The 21,374-nt window shown below is 42.4% G+C and overlaps 1 protein-coding gene across 1 annotated transcript in view; it reads left to right on the forward strand.

Annotated features, from left to right (window-relative positions):
- The first annotated feature begins 266 nt into the window (after positions 1-266).
- Positions 267-21,374, forward strand: part of HECW1 (HECT, C2 and WW domain containing E3 ubiquitin protein ligase 1) — a 298,561-nt gene continuing 277,453 nt past the window's right edge. The window contains exon 1 of the mRNA XM_019539214.1: positions 267-332. Within this exon, the coding sequence (XP_019394759.1) occupies positions 306-332 (27 nt within the window). The 5' untranslated portion in view covers positions 267-305. The remainder of the gene's footprint in view (positions 333-21,374) is intronic.

Raw genomic sequence — 21,374 nt, forward strand, 5'->3', positions numbered from 1 at the left:
GTAAAATTCATTATTACCAATTACAATATTTTTGGAAGGAAAGCATATTTCACTATAGCAGCATCCAAGTATGCTGTAGCACAATAACATCCATTGATAGAAAACAGTGTGCTGTTAACATGTATAAAAATTACTGAGTTCCAAATATTTAAGTAAATGAATGTTGGCATAGGGAAAAATATATGTGTGTATAAAACAGAGCATTATGTTTTCTGTGTCATTGATGTTGGTTTTGGGATACATGCTGAGTTAACCTCATTGAACTTTTCCCCAGGAATTGATGCGCTTACAATTGGCGGGTCATTATGCTGCTCCACCTGTGTAGTGTTAAGGTCAGTGTGTTTTTCTGATTATAAAAACCATCCATACCATTCCATTATAAATTCACTACCATTCATAATGGAATGTGCTATAGCTCAGAGCTAGTTGCAGCTGCCCCCAGTGTAATGCAGCTCAAGCAATCTGAGATCCTTTTACAACTGAAGTGACAAGCTTCCATTTGAAGTAGCCTTGTTCTTAAAACATGTTAAGTAACTATCCAGTTGTTTTATTTTATAACATGCCCAGTACATTTTATTCAACCAAGCCATGGTAACCATTGCAAGATGATAAGGTGGTTGGTCCTAGGAGCAGGGGCAACTGTAAAATTGCAGTTGCTCACATTCATATTTAAAAATACAGTACAGACCACATCAGCCACTCACATTTTCTGAAATGATCAAGTTTTAACCTTGACTGGATTCAGAGTCATCAAAACACACAAAATCAGTCATCACAAAAGTCATAATATATACTTGATGTGAAACTTAGAAATACCATTGTCATCAACAAAGTAACAGAATCTGTGAGATAACAAGCATGCATACCCTACTGTTGCCAAGTACACCTTTCTGCACAGTTTGGATTATCCTAAATTGCAGTTGATTTGTAGAGGGATGGAGTGTGAAAGAAGTGTAGATTTTTGTGACTTGTTTGTTATTAACTTCATGTTTTTCTTTGCTGCTAAATCTAAAGAACAACACAGTCATCAAGAAAGTACAGATTTTGCAAACTGCTTTATATGTAACCAGGTCATTATGTTCTTCCATTTTATGGGGACCTGTCCATTGTGCATTAAATTCTGCAGTTTATGATCATAAAGGCTTTACACTGACTGCTTTGCTTAGGGGAAAATTTGTGGTTTGTTCTGTGTGTAATTTGCAGTGCTGTACTTACTGAGGAAATGTATGCAACCACTTGATGACTACACTTGGATCCACTTGGGATTTTTCTGCACTTATTGCACAGTGTTCACTGTTTCAGTTCCCCAGAGCTCTGAATGCAACAGGATTTCTAATACTCCTACAAAATAACACAAAAGCATGTCCTTTGTAATGCATACACATCACAGCATTCTTTGTTTGAAGGTGGTAAGAATGATAGTATGTATATTGTAGGAAGAAATCCTTCTGGCATTGTACACTAAAAGAATTAGAGCATTCTAAATGCTGAATCAAATAAGTATGTCTCCAGGTGTATTTAGTAATGCATTTCCACTGCATTCAGTATAGATGTACTTGGAAATAAACCACAAATTAGAAAATGAATGGAATACATAACACCCACAGTAGGTGAAATGTAATACATGTAGCAAACTGGGATTTCCTTGTGCAACATTTCCGGACAGTGGCAAAATTGGGAAGATATAATTAAGTTTAGGAAGAAAATATTTTATTTCAAGTGGAGAGAATCAGACTGGAGAGTTTCCTTAGTAACTCAGTATAAAAAAGTAATGGAATTGTCTTTTAAAGATGATACATAGTTTACTATATCATCATGCATTTGTAAGAGATTTTTTTTGAGTACCCATCTACAGTATTATCAAGTGTCAACAATACAGGCTGATAATACTAGGTTAAACTGCTGCTGGCCTACAGTGGATCAAAGCTAATAAAGGACAGCTTATCCCAGAATAAAACAGGGCAAAGTTAGCATAATTTGACTTCCAATTACCATGGTACAGGAGTGGACACAGGAAACAATTACTGCAGAGCAGCTGACATTTGGCAAGTTCTCTTCCCCGCACTCATTATAAATTGTTCATCTGTTCATACCTTTAGAAGGTGTCTTTAGAAGGGTAAAAACATGCATGTCATTCTGTGGCACGTTAACCAGGTATTGAAATACTTTGCAAAATAAATACAATACAATAATACATTATACCTTACAGCAGGTATCTGTATGGCCTGCAGCTGTGAAGAAATTACTGAAATATACAGTTCCCCCTTTCCTCCAGAGAGGAGGCTTTTACTTTTCTTTTGGGTTTTAACCAATAAAGATGACAATGTTCAGACCTTTCAAAATAGCTTTGCTGTTGATGATAAGGACCCAAATGCTTCTATTTTTAGACTTTTCATGAATCAGGGTTACTTGTACAATTTCACAAAATGAAATTAAGAATTTGGCTCAGCTTCAGTCATTGGCCCGTATCTGGGAGTCAGAAATCCACCATTTTGATTTTAGAGAGAAGAGCCATTCTCCATTGTACAATACAGAAAAGCTGAGCTGAAAAAATTGTTGTTCACAGCTACTGCTGTTATTCACAACTGTACTTTTCCCCCTCTGTCCTTAGTCAGTGGCAGGACTAGCTCTGCAAAAGCCAAATTGACGTATAATTGATTTCTAGCTAGGAACAGAAAGGTGGTGGATCATACCTAGGTGAACAGAATGGTGCACTCCTCCCAGTGCACTGTCCTGGACTATTTGCATGAAAGGACAAAACTAGTAGTATGAAAATTTGCCAGCTATTAGAAAACCGAGTGCTCCAAACTCTTGAGAACTCCATTTCATCCAGCAGAGGGCAAAGCTCTAAATTCATACAAGCTTGATTTTAACAGATCCAGTTAGAGCAATTAGCAATTAATGGCAACTATTTGGTAGTATGAGCACTAAATTAAAATCCTTCTGGGCACTTTTATATGTGCTCCAGGGGTGGGGGTGGCACTTGAACTAGACTGGCTCTAAGATTCACTTTAATTAAAGCACTGCAGCATCACGTGTGTCATTGTCTTTGTGCTTCAGAAAGGTAGCAGGGACACTTGAACTAAAGCTCATTTGATGAATTTTAGTTCAAGTTCCCCCGCCTCCATTTTGAGGTGTGCAGATGCTGATACGTGAGATGTAGGAGGCTGCTGGAGCAAAGTAATTACTATGCTTCAGCAGACATAGTTAATTGAGTCTGCTGCGACACATTGTAATTACAGCACATCAGAGCCGGCTCTGTGCTCGTGTACTGGTACCGTCTATGTCTACCACTAAGCAAATAGACACCACTGCTCCCCTTTTACATTTTAGATTTATTTATTTATTTCCTGACTAGTGTCATCACTGCTGTGACTACTGGTTGCAGTGATTTATTTAACCCTGCCTTATGAACCATTGTTATAAGTCAACTAATAAAGCAGACTCTAGGCAGCAATGACAGCCAGCATGTATTTGCAGTAAACTAAACTAAAAAAAAAGTCTAAGATAATTAGGTATTTGAGTCTGCATATTTGAGTCTGCTCATATATGCAAGCAAGAGAACAGTATAAAAATCTCTCCATTTAAAAAGAAAATGTAAAAGTTGATAAGTAACGAAATTTTAGTTCCTATCATATCATTTACAAAATGTAAGCATTTAAAAGTGTACACGTGAGCTTACTATAAATCTCATAGGGCTGCTGTAAAAGCAAACACATTATTCATACCAAGCACTAGGACATTCTGATTGTACCTCTGAACCCTGAAGTACACACAGAGTTACCACCCTCCATTGTCACTGCTATGAGATAGCTGTGGTTTTGATGGATCTGCTGCTCATTACCTTCCAGGGCATTCAATCAATCAAAAAATGTCTTTGGAGTTTGCACCATGTTACAGGAACATCAGAATGGACTTTTATGGCTGGATGGGAGGTCCCTCTTTTACCACTTGCAAGGCAACTGTTACAGCTTCCTGGTGCCAGCAATGGGATTCAGAACTGACTGAAAAGGTTTATACTCAGAGAATATTCAAGAGTATGTGTGGGAATGACAAGTGGATATTACTATCCCCCCCCCCAAAAAAAATCTGGCATTGCCAATTGAAGAACTTGTGTATTTCACTGTCAGACAAAATATTTATTCTATATAAATTATCTGTAGCTATTTATAGGTAAGGACATACTGAAATCACGATTTCACAGAAAATGTGAAACCTGGCATTGCCCATGACAGTGGGCAATGTCCATGAAGTCACCAAAAAAGAAAAAGAAAACTTGCTGAAAATAAAATACCCTGGCTCCGCAGGGGCAACCAGCAGTCCTCACAGTGCTATGGCTTGGCCACAAAGCTCACGAGAGGGGGCAGGAGGGAGAAGGGGGACACTGGCACACAGGGAAGCCCAAGATAGCAGCCACCCTTGGCGCTTGTCGTTGATTGGCTGAGAGAGCTGCCTATCATGTGGTCTTACCCATCTCCACCAGTTAGCAGTAAGGGTTGGGGCTATATCACTGAGAGCCCTCGCAGCCAGTCAGTGGCAAGGGGTGGGTCTGTATGATGGACAGCCTTTGCAGTCAATTGGGTGAGGAGTAGGGCCACCAGGGTCCCTCAGCCAGTCAGAGACAGGGGGATTCCTGGCACAGTCAGCCCATGAAAATGGCAGCTGGCCCCTCGACCTCCCCACGAAATTGGCTAGCCACCTCCTCAAGTTGGATAGACCCCGATCTATAGGTACAAATTCTTTAGACTGGCACTTGCAGGTATAAAATGACTTATAGTTTAAATTTACAGTAACATTTATGGTTTTACAACTTTTCTAGATAAAAGAAAGAACATTTCTTAATCTTTTAAGAAAATCATAATTCTGGTCTCCATCAAGTGAGAAGATAGATTTTCTTTAAATCATACCTTATAAAATCTATTGCACTAGCTTCACAACATATGAAATTGTTAAGCCACATACTGTACATGTGAGCAAAACTGTATATATACTCTATAGAATAGTATGTGATTGTGTTGAGATACAAATGCATTAGTTTATAAAAATAGAATTTTTAATTAGGCAGTTTAGTACATGTAGAGATGATCCTTTTAATCCTAGGAGTTAGATATGGAAAACAGATTGACTGATATTTCTAATCCAGCTCTATGCCAGAATAGGATTTTTTCTGACCAAGTATTTAGGGCTCTGTGTATAAGAAAATTCACATATCCTTGTTGCTCTCAGTAAAAATGCCTCAGTCATTTTACAGTTATAGCCAATTCTCTTTATAAAGCATCAAGTCAGCGTACACTCATGCATGTGTCATAACTCAGAAACATTTAGAGGTTAACATTCCTGCATATCAATAGAAAAAACATTTTGCAGCTCTCTTCCTTTGTTTTTAAAAAAGTATTCTGTGTACCATTACTTCCTTTTTGCTAATGGTATGATAAGTGAAGAGAAGTGACAAGAACTATGCTGCATGTGTGTTTGTGCGCACTTTCAAAGTTTGGGTGCCCTCAATCATATCATAGTAACATAGAGATGGAAAATAGCCAATAGGCCCATTGAAGTCCATGTATCTGCAAGTGGGACAGTGTTTAAGGGGATCCATTATTTCCTTTCTAAGGGCACTTGTATGTAAGCTGCACTTTTCTCAAAACCCTTTGACAAGGGCTGTCCATCTATACAAAGGGAGCTGTATGTCACAGGGATGGAAAGTTATAGGGAGGAGAGAGGGAGGAACAGGAAAGAACTGTGAACTAAAGGCCCCACACTTCTTTCTAGGTACAATAACAAGTGTAGCTTAAATATTAGTTTTAAATTTTACATTTTATATAAAATATAGCTTTCATCTAGTCATAATATATAGTGTTATTTTATTATGTATTATAGTTTTATATATTAAGAGAGAGATTAATTTATTTACTGTATGTACTCAGATTTAAGACACCCCCAATAGTTAGACTCTGTACATGGAAAGTTATAAATATGTTATTATTTTCTATGTATAGAATCTAATGAGTGGAAGGTCATCTTTAAATTCCTCCTCCACACTAGAGTGGTGGGGAAAGCACCAGTGCCCTGCTGCCTGCCCTCTGCCACATGCCCCCCTGGTGCCTGCCTACCATGTGTGTGCCTGCCTCCCCTTCTCCCCCTACAGTCTGCCCCCCCTACTCCCTTCCCCTGCTGTGCCTGACCCCTGCTGCCTGCTTTCTTATGCCACCCCACCCTCTTTTACCTTCTGCTATGGACCTGCTCTGGCTCTGGGACGGTTGGCAACAGCAGCAGCCCCAGCTTAGCCCAGATAGGTAGAAGCAGCAGTAGCTCTCAGCAGTGTCAGGTTGGGGCTAGAGGGACTAGAGCTGGAGCACAAGGTAAGTGGGGAGGGACTAGCTGGAGAGGGTGGAAGCCTCCCTCCCCACATTCTCCTGGCTGTGAGCCCCCTCCCCTGCCAAACAAACCATCCTGGCCTGCAGGAAGCGGTGGCTCAGCTCCAGCTTCAGCCCTGAACCTGGGACCAAAGCTGGAGCTGAGCTACCACCTCCCCTGGGCTAGTACTCAAATCCAAGATGAGGCTGATGGGGATGGGAAGTTCTTCTCGTGGATTTGAGTAAGTATAGTCTATATGATATATGAAAAATGAGACTTTCTTTACTTCAGTTAGCTTAATTAGGTTTTCTTTTATGTGACCATAACACAAGTTTTAAATGTCTTGGTCCATAATTCATGAAGAAAATTATTTTTGTTGTCTCATGAGAGGGAAAAACAAAAATTGCATTTACTAGCAAACTAGTAATATGCCACAAATATTGCAAGGAAAATAAGAGTTTGTTTGCTCATTTTGTTTGTACATGACCTTTTCCCTGCACAAAGCAAAACAACATACCTTTTTTTTCCTGTAACTTCAAATTCTGCAAACAGGTAGACATAATAAATGCACTTGTATACATTGTTGTCCTGATTAAAGTAGTTAATTACTGTACCAAGACTAGGATTTCCCCCCCCATTCAGTATGGGGGGGACAAAAGCCCCTCATCTTGGATTTGAGCTCAGGCAGGGGCATCAGGGGAAAGGTGGCTACTGGGGCTCCAACGCCAGCTCTAGATCTGAGCCGGGATCAGGGCCAGAGTCAGAGCTGCAGCAGCTGCCTGTCCCCCCACCTCCTGCCCCTTCTGGCCTCTACCCAGCCACACAGCAGCATCCCAGGGCCAGAATTTCCATGTGCTCCCTGCCCCAGGAGGCAACGGAGCCAGAGCTGTGCCTGACGGCAAGCAGCACGGGGAAGGGAACAGAGGCTGCAGGAATGGGCAGAGGCTGTGGGAGGAGTTGCATGGCAGGGGCACAGGCACCGTGGGGCAGGCAGGCTGTAGGAGGACAAGTTGGAGTGGCAAGTGACAAGGAGTTTGCTTGACCCACATACCACATGCTTCCATGTCACTGCTTTCCCCGCTGTGGCAGTGGGGGGATGATTTTTAAGTGACCTTTCAGTAACTGGATTTTGTACACAGAAAATTATAACAAATTAATAAATAATTAGGCAGACAAGGTTCTTTGGATAAATTTGATATCTTTTATTAGGCAAACTCAAATAGTTGGAAAAATTCCTATTTGCAAGCTTTCAGGTATAAATCTCCTATGTCAGGCTGAGGAAGCATCTGTAGTTGGTGTGTGCTCTTCTTGGATGGAATGAATAATAATAAATAAATGAATTAGTAATAATAAATGAATGAATAGTAATAAATAAATAAACAATAGAACAAATAGTAATAAACAAATAATTGGGCAGTAGTCTTAAATCTGAAGTTGTCTTGGATTTGGGTACACATGGCACCAAAAAAACCCTCCTTTTCCCATTTACAAATGTTTGCAGGATCAAACCTGAATGCCTTTAATTTAAACGATCAACCCTTGGGGAGAAAAATTGCACAGATCAGGGAGTTGCAAAGTGTGGCCTATGGGTTCCTTTATGGTCCACCATGCAAGACTGCCCCCTTTAAATCCCCCTTCAGGGGCAAAGCTTTGGAACCCCTTCACAAGATTATAAAATGAATTAATTGTAATGGATGCTGATACACAAAATACAAGAAGGATTAATGCAGACGTCATTATGCTGGTGTATTGCCAAGAGTTTGATTAGTCAAATGTATTTTTTCTGTCTTATTCCATCACACAAACATAGTCGTGGCAATGGTTGAAAATCCTTAAATGAGCACCTCTGAAGGCCCAATCCAGATCACACTGAAGTCAGTAAGGGTCCAGTTCTCCCATCCTTAGTCATGTTGAATGGCATTTTTCTCTGCAAGTAGTGCCGTTGGTTTATGTGGGCACATTTAATTATGGTAAAGAGCTGGATCCCACTGTTGACTTCAGAAGTGCCCCCGAGATAGACCCATTCAAACAAGAGCACCCGTGTGAGCATACAGCTGAGGTTTGTGTGTTGTAATTTAATCTCTTCCATTGGCTGATTTTGTGATCTTATGCAAGCCATTTGACTTCTCTTCCACAACTCCTTTTTTCATTCTTCAAAACAAAATAATCTGCAATTTACCCGTGTCACGGTGCATTTGTAAGAATTTGTTACACTCTGATCTTGCCCTAGGATCTGCTAATCTTATTGACTCTATAGGATTCTTCCTGGATGCAGTGTTTCATGTTAATGAATCTCAGCGCAGGATCAGGGGCTAAATGTGAACATTGCTTTGAACAGACAAAGAAAGCACTGCGGAAGGTGCCATATCTTCTTGTTATTTTACTAGAGTAGATATGTTTAAAAAGATGTATTTTAGGGCATGACAAATTGTTTTATTTAGAATACAAACCTGTCACGACCACAGCATTTTAAACTCTCTTGAGTATAACCCTTCTGTCAAGTGCCAATGGCAGCAGTAAGGGCTTTTGCTTAAATCAGCAGCAACCAACCTTTTTGGCCCATGGACTGGATGAGCAGTGCCAAATTGGTCTGCAGGCCAAATCCTGTTTGCGGGCCTGATTCAGAGTGCAATGCTAACCCAGCTGGTACCTAATAAGGTCACGCACAAACAACCCAACCAAAGCCTAGTCCAGCCATGTGGGGCTGAACACTGGCCTGACTGACCCCACATAGTTACATTGAGCTTCTGCCTGGGCTATATCCACATGGCTGCATCAGGTCCTGGCTCAGCACAGCCACCCAGGAATGGGGCCTGATCCCTTTGTGTATGGCAGGACTGTCCAGGGCCTGATCCATCTGCAGCGGGTTTGGAAATTTGGCAGTAGGGGAGCAGTGATAATATCCATTGCCACCATTCCCCTGCTGCTGAGTATCTGCACCTGTTGGGGAGCTCCATGGGCCAGATTACATGGTTTCTCAGGCCCAAGCTTAGCCTATCTGGGAGTCCTGTTTCAAAACAAATTGAGATGGCTCAACTTCCCCATGTATATAGCCCTTTGGCTCAGATCACCTGAATTAAAACCTGCCTTTGGAGGTGGCTCTCCCCAGTGGCTAGCATACAGGAGACTGTTTAGGACTGTGGAATCATAAAACACCTTAGGGGAAAAGGAGAAAACCCTAAAAATGTAATTACGGTGAGTATATAGTTACATGCAATAAAATAAGTGAAACACAACTGGTGCATGAGGAGTGTGGCCAACACCACACTTCCTAGGCATGTGTCTGACTTAATGAGGTTCAGAAATTTTAATCCCACCATAGTCCCTGTACCCCAGTAATTTAGGGCAACATGGTTTAATTGTTTTCTATAGGCTCAAGCCAGCAAGTGAAAGTCTGCATCACTAGATCCCACCCCACTGTATGACTACCCAACTCATTTCTGTGATCCTATTTCCGCCATTGTTGTGAAAGGTCAGTCCTTGCTAAGAAACTTGTTTAGCAATCCTACCATTGGCTCAGTTGGGTCCTCTAGTGAAATTATTCCTGTATCAGTATGCTTCCACGTGTTCAGCTTCTCCAGAAGTCTCACAGAGTAGTGTCACACAGGCTTCAGAGTCTCCAGGTGGGGACCCAGAACTCAGTAGGACCCTTGGACATTGTCCCTGCTCTCCCCTTCTGGACTAGAGCCCCTAGTCACCAGGGTAAACATATTTGTGTTTTCCTTGTCAAATCTGAATCCCAGCCCCAAACCATAGGCTGTTTTCATTGTCAATGACTCAGTTCAACCAGGCATATTTGGCACAACTCCTCTTACCTTTTGTTAAGGCATTTATGGTAACAATCTATTATTATTTATATGATTGGAACATAGACTAATTCCAACTAAGTCAACACCACAGGAGGTAGAACTATGGAAGACTGCCATTATAAGGTATTAAATGAGTTTAGCCAGCAATAACATTTCCCTTAAAGAGGGAGCAGAGATTTTCATCCCTCTACAACTTGCTAGTAAATTGAAGTTTTTAATTAGGTGAGAGTTATTTTAAAGGGAAAATATATATTGGAATTGCAAGAATAATTAAAATTAAGGAACTTCCTCTCTCTTTTTCTCATTGCAAAATGACCATAAACAAAGATTTTTTCCTCCCTCTTTCTTTATGTGCTCCTACAGACTGCCACAGAAAACTGAATGAAGGTTGATCATATGCATCAGTAGTTTAGGGAGAAAAAAGGTATACAGGGTTATTGTTGTTGTCTTCAAATCAAGCATCTCAAATCCAGGAACTGCAGAATAAAGTTAAGTTAAAAAAAAAATCTGAACTTGTTATGGTGTAGAAACACATCATTAATATACACATGCAATCTTAATTCTGTAGTGCAGTGACACCAAACAACATCATGCAGTTTGCTTAATTAAGTTTAGTATTTTAAGTAATTTGGGGATGTCACCTGTGAATGAAATCAACCTGATTACACAGCAGAATATGTAGATAAGAGACATATTTAATAGATAGCATGACTGTTTATTGCACTTGGTGATGATATATTACTACATTATTAATCATGCTCCTAAAAATCTACTGAGTTTTCCCAGGTTTACTGAATGAGAATATATATTACCTGTTAACAAAAGCTGTCACTCTCCTTGCCTGAAGTCAGTGGGAGTGTTGCCATTGATATTGCTTGGAGCCAGGTTAAGCTAGCCAAATGTGTTTCTTTATACTGCATGTTCATTTGTTGTACCTTATTGAAAAACCTTGAAGTCAGATCAACTTTTTTTATACAAGGTCACATCTGTCAGTTTAGGATTCAATAGGTGGCCCATAACTGTCATTTGATTATCATATCTCTCTAAGTAGTAGAGCGAAATCAGGCCTGACACTTGATTTGATAGCATTTCTGTTGGGAGATAACATGAACGTCACATCCAAAATGTCAGTGGATATCCTAGGTGTCAGTGAGCAGCACTGTAGTGATTTTTGATGTAACCTGGAAAACCAGAAGGGGAGATGAGGGACACATGGAGCTCTACGCATCTATTTAGCAGACCCCTGGATTCAACCTCAGTTGTCTGCACTGGGGAGACAGAAAAGGGGTGAAGGCAGAAAGCAGCAGTCAGGGAGGGAGAGGAGCCTGGAGATTCCAACCACTACTGCACCAGGAGGGATGTGGGCAGCAGCAGTCAGGTGAGAACCTAGTGGGGTGCCCAGTAACCTCTCGCAGGACACATGTGGCATGCCAGCTACCAGCTGGGCAGCTCTGCTGTGGAAGGAGGTCACACAGAGCCCATTATGTGGGGAGGAGAACAGGAGACACAGTGCCCCTGGCATGGGGCTAAGACATAGGGCTGTGGGAGACCCTCAAATGGAGTGGATGGGAGGGTATCACACTGGGTTGTGCGGGGAGTATAAGGAGCCTCTGGTGTGTTCAGTGAGCATAGAACCAACTCTTCCATGCAGCCATAGTTTGCCAAGTTTTGCTCTCGTGTCTGAAGAATTTTAATTAATATTAAAATCTTAACTTCTGAGATCTGTGCAGGGTTTTTTATTGAGGCTGGAGTATTATAAATAATAAAACTATGCCCAGAGTCTACAGGGTACATTATACAACTCTGTTTTTATCTCAAGGCTCTGAGGGTGGTATGCATGCAGCACAAATCATTTGAGCTTCGCTTTTTGGTAAAGAAGTTGTTGTGAACAGAATTTATAATATATTGCTACAGTTACAGTGCTCTCAAGGTTCCTGGGGAGCTGGTGCTACTTTTCTGCAAGAAAAAAAAATCCCCCGAAGAGCCTTGGATGCTGTGTTTTATCAGGATAGAGAGTAGCTGACACTTGTGGGAAAGGTTGTACACTAATGTCATTTTGCTGGTATTCCTATGTCTCCCCCCATTCTTCTCTGGTAGGAGTCTTGCAAGTTCTACAAGATTTCCCCATAACTTTTCCTATGAATTTCTGCTGCATTTGACCCGACATTGCAGTATCTATATTTGCACAGATTTAGCTTCTTCTTAGCCTGTGTGTAGACAAAATGAGAGGTGTGTGTGCACGACACTTTAAAGCAGGCTAAATGCTTTTGCATCACTTTAATAGTGTCGGTGTTTGTATGCATCAGTGGCGTATTGCACATTCATTCCATATGCTGTAGGAAATTTGGCAGTGTAATGTGCCTTAAATGACTTGGAGCTCAACAAAGTATAACTTCTTTGAGGAGTTTCAGTTGCTGCCCCTACAGCTGTGGACCGAAGCACTGGGATCTGTGCAGCTCCACAGCTCTGCAGGAAGCCCTGTAGGCAGCCTGGCAGCAGCCCGGGAAAACAGGCTGTGCCCAAGAAAAGCGGTGAGCCTGATTTCCCACCCCACCCCTTCTCCCCCCAGGAATCTCCCTGCCTGAGCTGTGCGGCGGCCTGATGCTTCCCTCCACAGCCACGTTGCCCCCTGGGACTGCCCAAGTCAGGTGCCTGCAGGTGGGTGGTGCCTGGGGGGGGCCACCATGGCCACAGAGGGAAACACCACAGCCCTGGGGACCGCTCCACTCTGCCTGCTAGCAGCTCACCCTCCCTTCCTCACTGGCAAAGCAGGTAAGTCAATGGGATGTATACACAACACAGGGGTTTAATCAGCCCTAAATTGAAGCAGTGGTTTTTAAAACCCACCGCTTCAATTTAGGGCCCCTGTTTTGTCTACACACGCCCCTACATTGCTGACTGGAAAATTAGGCAATACTTTAAAAGGAGATATAAATTTACCATATATTTAAGCACTTGTTATGGAACTTCTGTTAAAAATCCCTACGTGCATTTATAATTAACTTTTTGCTAATCTTGGCTTATCTCACATGTTTAGATTCTGCATTTGATTCTTTGTGGGTTCAAGGAGCCATTCAGGCTGAACTCTGAACTCATTGTGGTTTCAAAAGTGTATAGTGCTTGCAGACTGGAGACTTCAGATTATAGACCTTTCAGGCATGGACTGTTTGTTGCTGTGTTTGTGCAGCAGCTAAAACAATACAGCATAAGTTTGTGTTGGTGCTCCTAGGTGCTTTTAGAACATACACGAATAAGTTATTTCCATGAAGTGTCAACATTAATAAAACAATTTACGCTCCAAGAAAATGCCTCCACAACTCTGTGACCCACTCCCTCATGAAAATATGAGTAAACAGTTAGGCATCAGAATCTAGTTCTCTCAGGAAGAGCAGTGAGGTGGTGATACCTATGCTTTAAAGAACTAAATGACTGACAAAAAAGACCGACAGTGTATATACGCTTTTTAGAGAATGCTGCAATTTATGCTGGATCTTTATTTCACGCAACAGAAAAAAGAAACCACCCATTGTGGCTGATTCTTTTTCAATTATTTATTGCTTAAAAAAAATACATTGCCTTTAGAATGAAAAAAAATTACACTCAACTTTAGAATTATAACCCCTGTGATCTGTGACCCACTAGTTATGTCTACACAAGACACTTTACTGCGTATTAGACTAATGCTCAGTAAAGCAGCACCATTTACACATGCACAGCAATAACTGTGCAGTATGTTAGTCTAATGTGCCGTTTTCTAGTGCTTGGCTCTGGGCAGGGGAATGGAGCTGCCCAGGCTCTCCTGCAGGATGGCAGCTCCATCCCAGCCTCCACAGCCCAGGGCCAGCCCAGTCTCCCCATGGCTGGGATGGAGCTGCCTGCTGAGCCCTGCTCTGCCCTCCAGAGCTCAGGGCTAAACCCCCATGTCCCCTGCCAGCCCAAGGCTGGCACCCAGTGGAGCCTGGAGCTCTCCCTGGCTGTTGCAGGGGGGCAGAGCAGGGCAGGAGCAGCCCTGTAGTGGGCAGCCTGTAGTGGGCTGCTCCTGTCAGGCTCAATTTACTTTCTATGTGGGGGGAGGGGTGTACATGTAGACATTCACCAGGGGGTGCTTTAATGAGCCTGAATTTTCTGCACATAAAATTCAGGCACATTAATTGCATGTGTAGACATGCTCTCTGTGTGTCACTTAAGTAGTAGTTTAATGCTGTTTCATTTAATGCAGGGATGTCAAACTCATTTGGCCCCACAGGCCAGATGAGTGACATAGTGGCAGGGCCAGACTGGGCCCACAGACCCCCACATCCCCACCATACCACACCACACCACACCACCCCACACCACCAATGTATGCTGGATACTCTGCATGCAGCACTTATTCTGGCTGCTCTCAAATATCTTTAAGTAGCCTTTAGAATCAAGTACCTTTTTGGAGGGATGACATGGTCATGACACAAAGATGTACTTTTTATGTATTCTGTGACCACAGCCTTTAAAAAATTGTTTCTTTTCTGCCACTGTCCCTGCTTTGTTTGTGATATCTCTCATTTATAGTGATTTGTATTTATTGTGCAGGCCATTATTATATCATTTACTAAGGTTTAATTTTTTAACGATGACTAGCCTTTTTGGGTACCTCAGTTTTTGAGCTGCTAACTTCAGGGGCATTTGGCACTTTTCAGGAAGTGTATTTCCACACTCTGAAAATCAGGCCTATATAAAAGCTCTCATCTGTCTTGTAACCCTATTTCCAGTAGTTGCTAGCCTGGGAATGAGTTCTATAAAGAGTATTGATTTGCTCTTAACCTCTTTATATTATTGTGATATTTATAGCCCTCATGTTACTTATTTAACTGCAAGTCCCCCCCCCACTTTGTTATGTCATTTAACTGTAATTGTAAATTATTTCTGGAAGCTGTGTGGCATGTGCTAAATATTTTTATCTGTGATTCTGGAGTTCATGTTTGAAATGCTAAAACTATAAAGATCAATTTTCCCTTCAGACTTGCATGCACTATTTGTATGGCTTCAATGGCTATTCAGTGAATGAGAACATGCTTTGCTTCTGTATGGTGATAAATGTCAGTGATACAAATATACAGAATGGTTTTTATCACAGTTTTGAGGATCCCTTTTAGATTTGACAGGGTTTAACTTTTATTTCCATTATATTTCTGGCCAATTTTGTCAAAATCTTTAGGGTCAGTGTAGTGAACTGCATAGCAGCTAACTTCCGAACCACCTTATGTGTAGGGATTCCCTACTACACTGTATCCTGTCTATCATAGATCTCATCCATTTTTCCATTGCTTAAAGCTTATTCAGAAGCGGTGGTATTTACTAGGTCTGTGCGAAGTGGCAACTATTTGCTTTGGATTCAGATTCAGCTGATTCAGAGGGACAGTGATTCGATTCGGTGATTTGAATCACTGTCCGGATTAATTTGGTGCTGATTCGGAAATTTGGCTGTGGACTAAACAGGCAGCAGTCCTTAAGGACTCTGGACACAGCTGCCTCTAGCTGGTAAGTCTGTTGTGGTGGGCAGAAAGGGGAGGGAAGGGGTGTGGGGATGGGGCAGATCAACACCCCCACAGTGAAGGAGGGATTGGGGCTGGGACAAGCTGCCCAGCTGGGGCAGGGGGGCATGTGTGGGCAGAGCTGTCCCTAGGGCTGTGTGGGGCTTGGGGTATACCAGCCTGTGCGGGGCCTGGTGGGGGGTGGGGAGGGTGGCAAGCAACTGGAATCAGCAGCATGTGGTGGTGGGAGAGCAGGCAGCTCTTGGCAACAGTAGTGCATGGTAGCTGCGGCAGGGCCTGTATAGGACTGTCCATAGGGCCCCACAAAGCATGGGGCCAGTGTTGTCCTCCCCAGGGATTGCCCTGAGCGCAGGACTCAGGGAGGGGGGCTCCCACCACTGCCTGCCACCACCGGTCCAGGAGGACATGGGAGTGTGTGCCCCCAGATCTGCACAGGCGGACTGGCCAAACTGCGCTCTGGATGGGTGGCAGAAGGTGCTGGGATCAGGGTCTGTGCCCTCCTGCCACTTGCTCAGCCTCCCCTCGCCTCCTAGACAAACCACGGTTTTTCCCTGGCTGGGCAAGCAGCAGCAGGACATGGGGGTGGGCACATGCACCTGGATCAGGTCTGTCTCGGTGGCAGGGGCTATGGGGAATCTTAGGGTGCCTGCAGCCTCCTCCATAGCCCCCACTCCACTGTGTTTTGTGGGGCGGGCGGAGCCAGGGCTATACTCTGGGCTGCGGTTGGGGCTAGCCTCCAACAGCAGAGCCCTGGCTTCACCCACCCTGTCTGGTGACAGGTGCTGGGGCTAGTGTCCTGGAGTGCAGCCTGGCCCAGCCTGCCCTGCCTGGATCTGGGGGCACACTCCCACTCCCATGCCCTCCCAGACCGGTGGTGCGCTCACCACAACAGACTTATCAGCTGGAGACAACTGTGTCCAGTGTCCTTGAGGACTGCTGCCTGTTTAGTCTATGGCCAAATCTCCAAACTGGGCTGAATATCTTCCGATTTGATTCAGAGTTTTTAATTGGTCTCCCAATTTGATTCAGATTTGGAAATTTGGCAACCAAGTTGGGCTGAGTCTCCTCTGAATTGAATCGGCTACTGAAGCTTTGCACAGCCTTAGTATTTACTAACATCAGTGAGAGAGTCATAAATCACAGCTGCGTAGCAAATAAACTCCTAATATCTAATATGCTGAAATGAAGAGATGAATGGATGTCCAATTATTGTTTTTTTTTCTGAGAAGAGGATGAGGTTGATCATGGTAAAATGAAGACTGAATGTAATCTCTTGATTCCAGCATCTGAACCTGATCTATATTACATAGTTTTGCCAACAAAACTATATGCATCAACACTCAAGGCTTCCCTGTGGTGGAAAGAAGCCCTTCTTCCTGACCACTGAACAGCACCAGTTCTCTGAATGGAAGAAGGCTTCCACTGCCACCTGGCAACCAGCAGAAAGTGCATGTAGATGCATTCATACATTCCCTGGTAGCTGCTACCCCTTCATCATCTACCCTTCCTAGGGTGCTCTTTGTGCCCTGCCAACACAGCTGATGAAGTGGAGCCATGCAGGTGCAAGCACACTCTTGGTGGTTCCCTGTTGTCTGCTGCCCTTCTGATGGCAGAATCAGACTTGTATAGAAAAGGCCTGAGGCTTCAAAAAAGTATACATCAAAAGACTTGTAATAAAATTGTGAGAATTGGCTATGCTAGGGCAGGTATTACACTTCTGAAACATTTGTCATTTCAAGGGATGTTACTTCATTTAATCCCGGTGTTGCTTCAGAAAGTCAGATTCTTACCTGCAGGGAACAAGAAATAAACAAAAGGTGTTGAACAATATCTATGCTAGTGTTAAGTAAGATTTCAGACTAGTCAGCTACTCCAAGTGATTTAACTAATAAAAAAACAAAACAAAAACATCCTTTTATGCCTTATCTAGATGAGTCCTAAGGCTACAGAGGCTACATTTGTCCCAGGAAAAACTATTTTGTCCTCTGAGAAACCATTTTATCCCAGGACAAAGTACTGTTGTCCAGGCATCCATGTGCAGTGTTCCAGAACAAATCCTAAAGAGATTCATGGGATAAGAAGTGCTAACTGTAGTGTGTGCTAGGCTGTTGCAAAGTACATCTGAACAGTGCTCCCAGGATTGCATAATTGAATCAATGGCAGAAAAATAGCAGTGCATTCAGTTACTCACTAAAACCTGATTGGAAGCGTGATGTGTGTACGTGCCAAGCCCAGGACTTTTCTATTCAGGAAAAGCATAGGCTGAACTTGTCCCAGGCAAATGTAACACTTGTTCCTAGTCTAATAGTCTGATTTGATCCCGTGCTTTAAACATCAAAAAGAATTTACCCAAATAAAGGAAAATCTGGCTTGTTCTAGATTTATGTTTGCAAAGAGCATCACATGACTTAAAAGTAATGATATTAACCAACAATAATTTTATTTATAGTAATCTAGTATGCATTCCTTATGATAATATCTAGTATCAGTCATTTCATTTTTATGTAGCATTTTTAGTTTAACCATTTAGAGTAATTAAAAGGGAAGTAATGCATAGTGGGAGAATCTACACAAGACGTTTACTGCGTATTTAACTAATTACCTGTGCAATAAATGTCTCACATCTACATATATGCCTGTATTAGGCTGGAGTAAACTAGTTTACGCTGTAGCAGGATAATATCCTGCTGTAAATACAAATACTGTCCTGCTGCGAAGTAAACTAGTTTACTAAAAATGCTACACTTTTTATACAAGTACTATCCTATTGCGGAGTAAAAAACTTGGCAGCAGCACACGTGTAGATGCTGCCCTGGCTGGCTGGGGCATAAGGATGCTTCAGTGGGAAGGCTGCCTGCTGGCTAGGCCTGTATTGAAGCATACTTGTGGTCCAGCCAGCCCCTCTGCAGCACATGGAGCCAGGGGAGAGCAGCCCCAGGCTGGCAGGCTGAGCCCCCCGGCACCCTACCAGCCAAGACTGCTCTGCCCTGACTCAACATGCTGCAATCCTGGGCGCATGTGCAGACACACACCTGGCTGGAGTTTATTAAAGCACATTAATAGGCACGTTTACACAGGCCCGGTCTGTAGGAAAAATAAATAAATTTGGGTATTAAAGGAAAATAGTCTCATAAAAAGGACTCTTCAAGAATAGGTATCAAAAGGAGAAAAAGGGGGGAAGATTGCAATGAATTTCCCTGTTTTTACATAGTTGTTGGTAATTCCTACATAATGTTGAACACTTCTGTGAGAGCAGCATGGTCCATGTTTCCATAGTTTAGAACTAGATCTTAATCCCATCTGAATTCTGTTATTGACTTCAGTGGAAATATAACTAAAAATAATTTTGGTTCTCAAAGGGGTTGGCAGCATCCCTTAAACAGATTTTATTCCAAGTTTTTAAATGTATTCTATGGAAAGAACACTGTGAAACTATATTGTTGTTATCTTTATGTTTAAAAATACACTGTATGAACAGTTTTATTACTGTCTTATTTTTATTTCTCCTAGATATTATATTGTGGTCATACCACATAGTTGTCTTTTTTTGTTATGTACTTGGTCATACCTTTTATGTATTATTTTCCAGTCCCTTGCTGTATAGCCGGTGGGTTTCAATGGCTGCTTCTCATTACATTTATTTATAATGTTGCCTAATTAATGATAGGATATTGGTTTTGTACTACTAATCTGAGAAATATTGATCAGTAATCTGTCACTGACTATGCACTGCTGGAGAAACTTTCAGATTTAGGGCATTGCTGCTGGATATGTATATATCAACATAAACCTATTGAACGCAGGATTATTAAACGCTCATATTTAAATGCAATGAAAAAACTTATGAAGTAAAATCTTGCAGTGATAATATTTAAAAAACATTATAATGTCACCTGGATAGCATATTTTTAAAAGGTAATGTATCACCAGTGTTCCCGCATCACAAATGCAAACTGGAACTTTTATTGTATTTTAATCAGATGTGTAGTAGGGGTGTGCAAAGTGAGCCCTATTCAATTTGGATTCGGATTCGACCTGAATCAGGGCCAGTGATTCAGATCACTGTCCCTGATTCAATTTGGCCAAATCCAAATCTGAAGATTCGATGCTGCTTCGGAGAATCAGCGATTCAGACATAGACACAGCTTTAAATCTTTTTTCTACATACCTCAAGGACCAGCGCAGCTTGTGAAGCATCCCACAGGAGTGTGGGGGGGAGCTCTCCAGGTACTTGGTGGCAAACCCGGAAATGGACTGGAAGTAGTTCTGGTCCACTTCTGGGTCCACTGGGGAGCATGCTGGGGGGCTCCCCACTTACCCCTGGCTCAGCAGTTGGCCCCCAGGTGCCTCCCCCCAGACCCAGGAGGCACCAGTCGCCAAGCCGGGGAGGTGTGGGGGAACCCCCCAGCACACTCCCCTGTGGACCCAGAAGTGCTTCTGGTCCACTTCCAGGTCTGCTGCTGAGCATGCTGGGGAGCCTCCTGTGCTCCTGTAGGATGCTTCATGCACCCCAGCATCACAGCACTCATGAGCTGCCTGCTACCTAGAAGTATGTAGAAAAAACATTTAAAGCTGTATCTATGTCTGAATTTCTAAATCTTTCAGAATCTCTCCAAATTGATTCTGAGGGTCCTGATTCAATTTGGAGAGATTAAAGGGCCTTCTGATTCCATTTGGACTCCAAATTGGGCTGAATCGCTGCCAAATTGAATCACGGACTGAAGCTTCACACAGCCCTAATGTGTAGTATGTTTTTATCAGTGTTTCCTAATGTGGTACTGATAATTATTCTTAATATAGTACTGATAATCAGAAAGGGGGTGCTCCTGACTCCCTTTTCCAAGTTCTGCAAATCTTTCTGTCAGCATGTTAGTCTGTGTTCCATGTACCATCCATTTGGGAGAAGCACTCATGATTGTCAGAAATGGTAGTTGTATGACAGAATCTGTTTTTCCTTGCAAGAGCCACAACCACCTCTTAACTTGTTCCTAGCCTTCACTGCCATGGGACTCGCATGCTGTCATTGGGAATCAGTCCTGCATAGTAGCAGAGAAACTTTCCAGCTGACCTCCAAGCCAGTGCTTTCATTTTGTTTTTTATTTGTACAATGATTTGTTCTTTTCCTATCATTGAAGCAAAGCTTAAATGCAAGAGAAGACATTAATGTAGCAGTAAAGGTATACTTTTAAATGTGTTAAGGCTAGGAAATGGACAAATAAACTTCCTAGTAACTTCATTTGCCCCACTGCATATACATAATAGCTTTGATTTCCCATTAGTCTTTAATAGGGACGTAAATATGTACAAAGTGAGCCAAATTCTGCTCTGCTAAGTTACAGAGCCCCTTTTAAAGTCTCCTGTGTCTTCTTGTGTCTCTTTCATATAACTTTGCAGTAGGAGCAATTCCACCTGCCCACTTGGTATATCCTATCGGATGTTGCATGAAGCTATCAAAACTTTAAGCAGATACCTACTTCAGGATGCCATGTAATTCTTTTTTAATCATTTATAACATTAAAAGAGAATTCTCCTTGGTTTCAACTTGAGGGCCCAGTCATCAAAGTGCTAAGCCTACTTGAAATCATTTTGGTTCCAAGTTAACCAAAGGTACTCAGCATCACATAGAAGCCCCACCCTCCTCCAGTCCCAAGTTTGCTAGCTGCTGGTCAGCTATTACTTA

This window comes from Crocodylus porosus, unplaced genomic scaffold (assembly GCF_001723895.1).
Source record: "Crocodylus porosus isolate Cpor-Errol unplaced genomic scaffold, CroPor_comp1, whole genome shotgun sequence".
Taxonomy (NCBI): Eukaryota; Metazoa; Chordata; order Crocodylia; family Crocodylidae; genus Crocodylus; species Crocodylus porosus.